The sequence below is a fragment of the Scylla paramamosain genome, chromosome 8 (genome assembly GCF_035594125.1).
Source record: "Scylla paramamosain isolate STU-SP2022 chromosome 8, ASM3559412v1, whole genome shotgun sequence".
Taxonomy (NCBI): domain Eukaryota; kingdom Metazoa; phylum Arthropoda; class Malacostraca; order Decapoda; family Portunidae; genus Scylla; species Scylla paramamosain.
This window is the reverse complement of record NC_087158.1, coordinates 20228898-20239539: the sequence shown is the minus strand read 5'-3', so window position 1 is coordinate 20239539 and position 10642 is coordinate 20228898. Positions and strand designations below refer to the sequence as shown.

Here is a 10642-nt window from a genome sequence, read left to right as displayed (position 1 = left end):
CCTGCTTCATTCCTTCCCCTGGACGTTTCAAGCAACCCGCACTGCCAGATAAGTTAGTACACAAGGGGAAACCACTATGATGAATCAACGCCCTGTGAAGAATCCTAATTAATAACCGATATTTCGTGCTTATATGAGGAGGTTAGAGATAGGTCAGGCAGTAGGAAACAGACACCCTTCTCTTTCCTCTTCCTGTTCTTTCCTTCTGCTACTGTTTTTACTCTTTCTCCTTTTCTTCCCTACTCCTCCTTCTACTGCTACTACTACTACTATTACTACTATCATGAGTCAGCTACTAATCTTCCTGCATTGAAAATTCAAACATGTGTTAGTTATTTAAGGAGAACAATAAGACCTAAACAAGAAGGCCACACACAAAAAGTATTGTGTTTAAAATGAATAAATAGATGAGAAAGAAAAACATGAAAAAATAAATAAAGAAAAACGTACTGTAACCTAAGAGAGAGAAAAAAGTTACTCTTGATAAAAAAGGGCTGATGCATTTTTTTTAAATATTTGAGTATCTTTTTTTTTTATTTATTTATTTTTATACTGTTTGTTTCCCAACGATTGATTCCCCTAGCTGGCCGCGAGCTGCGTGGTGCTCTCCCGCCCGCCTCGCCCCCTCAGCCCTGAAGCGCCGGCCTGCGATTAGTTTTACGACGGTGATTGCTGTGTGTGTGTGTGTGTGTGTGTGTGTGTGTGTGTGTGTGTGTGAGAGAGAGAGAGAGAGAGAGAGAGAGAGAGAGAGAGAGAGAGAGAGAGAGAGAGAGAGAGAGAGAGAGAGAGAGAGAGAGAGAGAGAGAGAGAGAGAGAGAGAGAGAGAGAGAGATGAGAGAGAGAGAGAGAGAGAGAGAGAGAGAGAGAGAGAGAGAGAGAGTTAATTTGCGTCATAACTGGGGAAATAGATGGACAGACAGACGAGCCAAACTTCCCAAACACATCCTGACTTTACCTCACAGGAAGCTGCTATGACTGACGTGCCGACAAGAACAACAACAACAACAGCAACAAAAAAAAAGTTATGAACACCAGTGATGGTGGTTGTAATAGTAGTAATAGTAGTAATAGCGGTAATAGTAGTAGTAGTAGTAGTAGTAGTAGTAGTAGTAGTAGTAGTAGTAGGTAGTAGTAGTAGTAGCAACAATAACAACAACAACAACAACAACAACAACAACAACAACAACAACAACAACAACAACAACAACAACAACATCAACAACAGGATCAACATCAGCCTCAGCAGCAGCAGCAAGTCAAGTCGGCGGGGCAGTAAACTCAGATTATAAAAAGTTGCGAATCTATTAAAAGTTTGACAGAATTATCCGTCGTAATTACGAAAATTTATTGGACAAAAAGACAATATGATGAAATAAAGACCTACCACCACCACCACCACCACCTTCACTACCCTACTTTCATCACTAACTATATAGTTATAGATATTAATCTTTATTCTTCACCGCCATGAATACTAAATCCAGAACCACTTATTACAACGCTCATCCGTGCGTGTATGTGCATTTCTACTTACGAGTACGTGTGAATATGTATGAATGCGGATTATGTATATACGTACAACTTGTGTAAGATAGGGTGTACAGAACATACGTAAATAAGTAGGTTTGTATGCATGCATTCAGATTATAATGCATGAATGTAAGCATATAGCTATTTAAGTCAATACATGTTTAAATATGCATTAATGTTAGTCTGTCAATCAGTCGTTCAGTCAGTCAGTCAGTCAGTCAATCATTTATCTATTAATTCATTAGTTAATTCAGTCAGTCGGTCAGTCAATCAGTGTAAGTATATATGCATGTATGTGGAGAGCCTCGGTCATAATCATTAATCAATTCATTCTGCGGCATCGTCATTACTGGAGGTGAGTGGATGAGGGAGCAGCGGCTCATCCATTCATTACACCCTCTCACCACCACCACCACCAGTGTCGCATTACCACGCCGTCATTACTATCCCGCCACCACACCATCAACTATACTGCGGCTGTTCTTCACCACCACCACCACCACCACCACCACCACCCTCCTCCTCCTCCTCCTCTAACACCACCACCACCACCACAACCACAACCACCTGCACCACGACTAACTACAACAACAACAGCAAGAGCAACAAATACAATTAAAGCAATAATGTTAATCATTACCACTATGATATTCCTACCAACAACACTTTGTCTTCAGCTCTTCCCTGACCACTCACTACCAGCATCACCACCACTACTATCACCGCTCTTACCACCACCACCATCACCACCACCACCACCACCACTAACAACAAGAAAAATGATCATATAATCTGAATCATTACCACTATGATATTCCTACCACTAATACTCTGTACTCGCACCACCATCACCACCACCACCACTAACAACAAGAAAAATGATCATATAATCTGAATCATTACCACTATGATATTCCTACCACTAATACTCTGTACTCGCCTCTCACCCAGTTAACTACCACCACTAAATATCATCCCTACCACCACCGCCACCACCAATATCACCACCACCACCAACAACAACAACAACAGCAACAATAAAAACCCTGATCTAATTCATTACCACTAAGACATTCCTACCACTGATGTCTTTACCTCTCACCACCACCACCACCACCACCACCACCACCGCAGCCACAGACATTCACTCGGGAAGGTCTGTCAGTTGTCATCCTCAGCTGTACAGGAAATCTAATCAAGCAACGAATACCACGAACCACGAACCACGTACACACACACACACACACACACACACACACACACACACATGCTCGCTCATTCACTCATAGGCGGCCTTCAAAAAAATAATGGCATATCTTTTGATCATCCTCCTGTCAGCTGGCGGAAGGGAGGTGGAGGTGGAGGAGGAGGAGGAGGAGGAGGAGGAGGAGGAGGAGGAGGAGGAGGAGGAGGAGGAGGAGGAGGAGGAGGAGGAGGAGGAGGAGGAGGAGATGATAAAAGAAAATTGATAGGAGAGAACAAGACAGAGCAACAACATAAGTGATTGACGCGGCTCGTGGTGGTGGTGCTGATGGTGGTGGTGGTGGTGGTGGGCGGTGGTGGCGGCAGGTGGCTCTCCCTGGTCGGCAACCGCAAGACAGATTTTTATTATTATTATTATTATACTTTTTTACCCTCTCCCTCCCCCCCCCGCACAAAAGTCTTCTGTTTAGCACCGGAGGCGTTGGAGGACCTGGGTACGTTTTTCTGACGGAGGGATGGGAGGAGGAATGGAAAGAGAGAGTGAGCGAGGGAAAGAAAAGGTGGTTAGAACGGCAGAGAGGAATGGAATGGACGAAAAGTGTAGGGAAAGAAAGGAAAATTTGTAAAGAGTTGGCGGAGAAAATGGCAAGGGTGCAAGGAGGGAAGGCAAGAGATATTATCATTGTTTTTAGGAGGACGGTGGTGGGTAAGGCTGGGAAGATGAGAGAGAGAGAGAGAGAGAGAGAGAGAGAGAGAGAGAGAGAGAGAGAGAGAGAGAGAGAGAGAGAGAGAGAGAGAGAATGAATAAAGAAAACAAGGGAATTTATTACAACTGGCTCAATCGAACTTTCTCTCTCTCTCTCTCTCTCTCTCTCTCTCTCTCTCTCTCTCTCTCTCTCTCTCTCTCTCTCTCTCTCTCTATCTCTCTCATAATCCTTCTGAGCGTTCATAATGAGGGCAATTCTTCACTTGATGAACAATGAGGCAATAAATAGTCGCTAACGTACCCCACACACACACACACACACACACACACACAGACACACACTGACCTCTCCACATGACTGGCCTTCAATCGTATTTCCTAATCTTTACTACCATCCCTTCTCGTCCCTTCCCTCTTCTTCCTTTCCTTGCTCATACGCATTTCGCCCCGTCAGTCTCGGTGGTGGTGGTGGTGGTGGTGGTGGTGGTGGTGGTGGTGAAGTCAGCGAGATAATTAATTCCTAAATCTTTTCTTTTTATGTCGTCCCCACAAGCTCAAGTGCTAAATAAGGTCTCACGTTCCCGCCACTTCCACGCATGCATACAAACACACACACACACACACACACACACACACACACACACACACACAGACACACACGCACAGAGAGGCTGGGTTTGCTAATTAATTCAGCTGTCATAAATTTATTCCCACGGATTTTCAGTCTAGATTACGTACAATGATGATGGTGATGATGATGACAACAACAACAAAAACAACAACAACAACAATAATAATAATAATAATAATAATAATAATAATAATAATAATAATAATAATAACTATACTTCAACTGCTGCTACCACTACCACCATCACCACCACCACTACTACTACCATTACTATTACTACTAGCAGGAGAAACACGAACATAAAACACATCAACACCGCCACCACCAGCACCACCACCACCAGACGAGGATCACAGCACCACTTCATCAAATACTTCTTCACTTACAAAAACTACGAGTCTTCAACAGTGAGCTTTTAGGACGTGCTGACGGTTAGGTAGTAATGAGACAAGCAGTGACTAGATGATGAGATGGGTAGTGGTGGAGGAGGGTGGAGGTTGTGTAGATGGGTGGAGGTAATAGAGGAGCTGTGTGGAGGTGATGGAGGTGGTCGGTGGCGAAGATGGAGGAGGTTGGGTGGAGGTAGTGGAGGAAATAGGTAGAAATGGTGGCGGAGGTGGATGAAGACAGTGGAGGAAGTGAGTGAAGGAAGTGGTACAGGTGGGTTAAGATGGTGCTCCTCCTCTCTCTCTCTCTCTCTCTCTCTCTCTCTCTCTCTCTCTCTCTCTCTCTCTCTCTCTCTCTCTCTCTCTCTCTCTCTCTCTTTCTTTCTTTCTGCTCTCCTCCTCCTTTTCCTGTCTTTGGTCGCTCAGTACGAATTAATCTAGGTCAGTCTTCCTTCCAAGGCGAGGTGTAAAAGCTATGTGTGTGTGTGTGTGTGTGTGTGTGTGTGTGTGTGTGTGTGTGTGTGTGTGTGTGTGTGTGTGTGTGTGTGTGTGTGTGTGTGTGTGTGTGTGTCAGTGCATCTGTTTATGATGAATGTGTGTGTGTGTGTGTGTGTGTGTGTGTGTGTGTGTGTGTGTGTGTGTGTGTGTGTGTGTGTGTGTGTGTGTGTGTGTGCATCCGTTTATGAAGGATGAGTGTGTGAGGTGTGTGTGTGTGTGTGTGTGTGTGTGTGTGTGTGTGTGTGTGTGTGTGTGTGTGTGTGTGTGTGTGTGTGTGTGATAATTATTCCATACAACATCAGCAAAACCTTGCATACACACACACACACACACACACACACACACACACACACACACACACACACACACACACACACACACACACACACACACACACACACACTCATCCTTCATAAACAGATGCACACACACACACACACACACGCACACCACCTCCTCACACACACTCCTTTTTTTGTTTCCTTCCTATATATATATGAGTACGTGGAAGGTGATGAATTAATGTGTCGTTAAATCAGCCAGCGGCGGCAGAATAAGTAAAGCGGCTACGGCATATAAAGCTGCCTGAATACATTTACATACTTGGAAAAGAACACACAGACGCGTGCAAAGATATGGATATAAATTTGTAAAAACACGAGAAAACAATTTGCATTTTCAATAACATTCCAACAATGCACTTGAATTTTACTGGAGAGAGAGAGAGAGAGAGAGAGAGAGAGAGAGAGAGAGAGAGAGAGAGAGAGAGAGAGAGAGAGAGAGAGAGAGAGAGAGAGAGAGAGAGAGAGAGAGAGATACAAGAAAGGAAGCTGGAAGGGAAAGGGAAGAGGAAAGAAGAAAGGAAGGAAAAGGTAGAGAAGAAGGAACGAAGAAATGGTGAAAGAATATATGGGGGAAAGGAAAGCGAAAAGGAAAGAGGAAACGAGGGAAGAAAGAAGAGAAAGAAAGAGACATACGCTCACGCACGCATACACTATAAAGAAAGCTAGAAGGAAGAGAAAATGGGACAACGGAAAGTAATCGGGTAAGAGTAAATGATTCACTGTAAACGTACTACATCCGTTTAGCATTACCGCGAGCCCCGTCCCGATCCGATCCCTGGCCGCCTAATGCAGGTGGCCACAACAAGGTTCGATGGCGGTGATTTTGTAGGTCAGTCGTTTGGGGTCAGTGGTGCTCAGGGCCCTATACAAGAGCAGTGGGTCAGGGCTGTCCTAATAATGCCGGTTCGTTCCAAAGGGAGCTCAGGGTGGGCTTCGACACACAAACACACTGCCGTGGCACACAAGTCAAGCCGGGACGCTCCGCCCACACCGATTCTAAAATTCAGCATCCACAGTGAACGAAGCGCTCTACACACACCAGACACCGAGGCAGGGTACTCACTTTTGCGTTTCCATCGACGAAGGATGCTGCGGGGGTCCCTAGAGGAATCGTGAGGCGCAGCAAAGAGACGAGCCTCATCTTCCTCGTCCTCCCACTCCAGGCCGTCGTTGTTCTCCTCCGCCTCAAGTTTTCTTGTATCTTCAACGGAGTCTTCAAACGGGATCAGTTCAATATCTGGCGCGGGAGTCTGGGCAGTCTGGGGCCCTTTCACCTCCCCGGGTGGCCATGCGCCTTTCCTGGGAGTGGTTGGGGACAGGGTGGGGAGGGACGCGAGGCGACGACTCTTCACGCAAACATCTACTGATTCCTTCTTCTTGTTGGAGAGAGACGGTGCCTCGGGGGTTCGGCGGGGAAAACTGGGGGAGGCCTGCATGGAGCGCGCCTCCCACGCTGCTTCACCCGAGACAAGATTGGCCTTTATCTCGCCTCTATTGTCCCCGGAGGGATGCCGGGACCTCTTGAGCCGACCCTTAAGATTTTCATGCCATGATCCGCCTGTCGTCCCATGGCGGCCACCCGATCCCCTCCTCCGACCGGGCGGCCCGGAGTGCTGGCCTGCCCTCCTCCACTGTGATGGCCACACTCTGCTCGGGACAGTTCTCGCTGCTTTATTGCTGCCTGAGCCAACATTCCCGACGTGTTCTTCCCGATTTCCCGCAACATTGTGGGAAATGTGGTGGCGGCCGTGATAACTCCCTCCCTCCCAGCGTGACACATTACTTGAGATCTCCAGGGGCCAGGCCAGGTGTCTGCTATGATGATGTCCTGACGCTGCAGTGCGGGGTGAGGCATGCCGGGCCGCTGCGGGCGGTTCCGGCGTAGGCCAGGGAGTTTCCTGTCTGGGTTCTTCCCGAGTGAGGAAGAACGGGATGGATGCGGGCGGCCAAAACGAGGCTTGGCGGGCAGCCTCGACGGGGGGCAGGTGGTGGTGTGTTGTCTTGGCGTCGGTGGCGGCGTGAAGCAGCAGCTGCAGCAGGAGCCAGTGTCTCGTCACCCCGCCCCGGGTGCCTATGAGGACTGGCCTCCTGCCACCCCACGGTCTTACCCACGGGTGGGAAGTGGGGCCCCGGGGAGCGACCCTCAGCACCCCCGGAGGAAGAAGTGTTGCGCGCCTTCCAGTCATACATGTATGTCTTGCTGTGTCCTCGTTACCTGGTACTCCAGCCCCGCTTCGATCCCGGCCCCACCGCCACCAGAGTACACCCACACCTGAGGAGGCCACTGCCAATACACAACCCTCCCTGGGTGTCACACGATGCCACCAAGTCCCGCGTACAAGCGGCTGCCTCCAGTCACTATGCAAAAACACCCGGCATGTTTGATCTTGTTAATATTCAACCACCACTTCACTACATCACTCAAGGTTTTGCCACTTCTGAGGATGGTGGTGGTGCAGGGCTTTCTCAGCGCCCGCACCACGGCAAGTGTTGAGTCAGATTGAATCTTGAGTTCAGCTGTCACGCTGCCGCTCCGTGGGGTTCGCGACTGACCTCAGGAGCTGCTGAACATCTCAATGTGCCACCGCCACTGGTAGTGCCTCTTGGTGCTGCCTGTAACACCTGCCACACCCCTAGCATTACCTCAACACGCCTACACCACACACCACTCACGACCAATAATTCTAATGGACAAATGGACCCCTTCATGGGGATGGTAAAGGGCACAAACTTCCTCAACGTTCCGTAAAATGTTAAGTCGCTGCGCCTAAACTTTCCAACTTCCTAACAAAAAGGAAAACTAATCGCCCTTTGGGAACTACGAACACTTTGATGGGCCTGTAACGTCCCCTGAGGCTTGTAATGCTTGTACTGGCTGGAAACCACAACACCCATTACAACCCACAACACTTGCCCTGAAGAAGCGCGCTCAGTAAGGACTGTGACACTTGTCCCGAAGTATAACACCCACTCACACATTAAGACTTATAACACCTGACCATCTATTAGGATATGTAACACTTGGCCTGAATGATAACACTTCTCCTGAACCATAATACCCATTACGGTCTGTAACACGTCCTAGCCTATAATAGCGAGACCTGTAACGCCTATACTCGCTGTATCCCCCCGCACTGCCTTTAACACCTGTACTGACCTGTTAACACCACTACCAGCTTACATCGCTTGCACGAACACGTATATCTATTCGATCCTCTAAAATCTGCACAATCCTGCAACACCTGCACGAAGCCGCAACACCAACAGGATTATGTAATACCTCTAGTCACAATTCCACGATCTTTTAACACCTTTGGTCATCATCTGTAACATTGCACCATCTGTAATCCGTAATTGCACCATCTGTAACATTTCTATCCAAACCTGCCTCATCCTGTAAAAATCTGAAGAATTCTATAACACCTGTGGAATCCAGTAACATCTAGTCATACTTGCATGGTCCTGTAACACCCATGAACCTCTAACACCTGTAATCATCAAGACAGAAATGAAGTCACACCTGCACGTTCTATAACATCAACACGCCTGGACGGTCCTGTAACACCTCAACACACCTACACGGTCCTGTCACACCTCTAGTCATACCTGCACGGTCCTGTCACACTTCTAGTCACGCCTGCACGGTCCCGTCACATATTCTCACCTGCATACTCCTGTCACACCTCTAGTTACACCTGAATGGTCCTGTAACACCTATGGTCACACCTGCACGGCCCTGTCACACCTCCAGTCACACCTGCACGGTCCTGTCACACCTGCATTGTCCTGTAAAACCTGAAGTCACACCTGCACTACCCATTAACACCATTAGTCACACCATAATGCCATAATGCTGTAACGGTTCCCATGATTCTGTAACACCTATGCAATCATTTAACTTCTCTATGAACCTGTAACACCTCTGTGCTACATCTGAACCATCCTGTAACACTTACATTAACATCTGCAATCTTGTAACACCTCTATTCATGCTTATACAATCCTACAGCGTCCATAGTAACACGTGTATGATATTGTAACACCACCTGTAACATCTGCACAACCCTGTAACACGATCTACCACACCTGCATTATTTTGTAACACCTCAATGATCTTGTAACTTGCCTGATCTTGAAACAGTCACACTTACCCAGTCCTACAACAAATGTCATTCTTGAAACACCTGTCTGGGTCAGTAACACCTCACATAACACCTGCAAAAACTTATCACGCATTCTCGTAACACCTGTCTAATTCTGTAACATCTCAAATAACACCTGCAGAATCTTACCACACATTCTTGTAACACCTGGCTGATTCTTTAACACCAAATAACACCTGCAAAAACTTATCACACATTCTTGTAACACCTGTCTGGTTCTGTAACATCTCAAATAACACCTGTACAATCTTATCACATTCCTGTAACACCTGCCTAATTCTGTAACACGTCAAATAACACCTGCACAATTACGAAACGCCACTTTTTTCCACATTCCCGTAGCACCTGCCTGATTCTGCAACACCTCTAATAAAGCGATACACGAACACTTCCTGCTGCACCTTCAACATGATCCTGCAACACTACACTCAACCATAAACCTGCCGGCCGGTGTAGGTAACACCAATGTACACACGCACGCACACCTTTTTTTTTTTTTTCTCCGGCGCCTGCACCTCCCTGAGCGGCGCTACACCTGCACAATATGGTCAACACTTTAGGCACTTCCCGAGCACAGCCTTCCCTAGCCAGTGTTCAGTCATCCTTACGTCCTCCTCTGCTCGCTGGTACATACACGTCTGCACCCACCCGCCTGCTCTTCCCTACTGCCTCCCCTTGCTACCTTTGGCCCTCGAAACAAAAAATGTGCCTCACGGTTCGTTGGATCAAATATGCTTATTTCTTTTTCTATCTATATGTATTTTTTTCCAAACTCACACACACGGGTCACATCCTCACGCCTCACGTACGCGCGCCCTCCCGCCGCCCACACCAATTCATCACACTTTGTTAGGTTGGGCATTTCTTTCCACACGGGCATTCTTTTTTTTTATATTTTTGTTATAATTTCTGCCTTCCTCGCATGAACTGTTTCCTTTGGTGTCACTAATAAATATTAGCAGTAATGATACGAGATGTGAGAGGCGTGGGTGTGTTCCGGCACAATCATCCGCCACAGCACAGCACACGAGGCGGCAAGGGGTGTTCTTGGTCGTCTCGCGAGGAAATAGTGGAATGGGGTACGGAATGGGAATAGCACACGGCACACAGCGCACACCTCCCACCACAACGCTCTGCGGTGCACTGGCCAAGCAAATCAGTCGAAGGCAACTCAGCCGCCC

General features: G+C 47.4%; 1 protein-coding gene across 1 annotated transcript in view; it reads right to left on the bottom strand.

Annotated features, from left to right (window-relative positions):
• The window catches only part of LOC135102927 (hemicentin-2-like), a 155638-nt gene extending 145494 nt beyond the window's left edge, over positions 1-10144 (bottom strand). Inside the window, 1 exon segment of the mRNA XM_064008605.1 lies at positions 6362-10144. Within this exon segment, the coding sequence (XP_063864675.1) occupies positions 6362-7484 (1123 nt within the window). The 5' untranslated portion in view covers positions 7485-10144.
• Between the last annotated feature and the right edge of the window lie 498 nt (positions 10145-10642).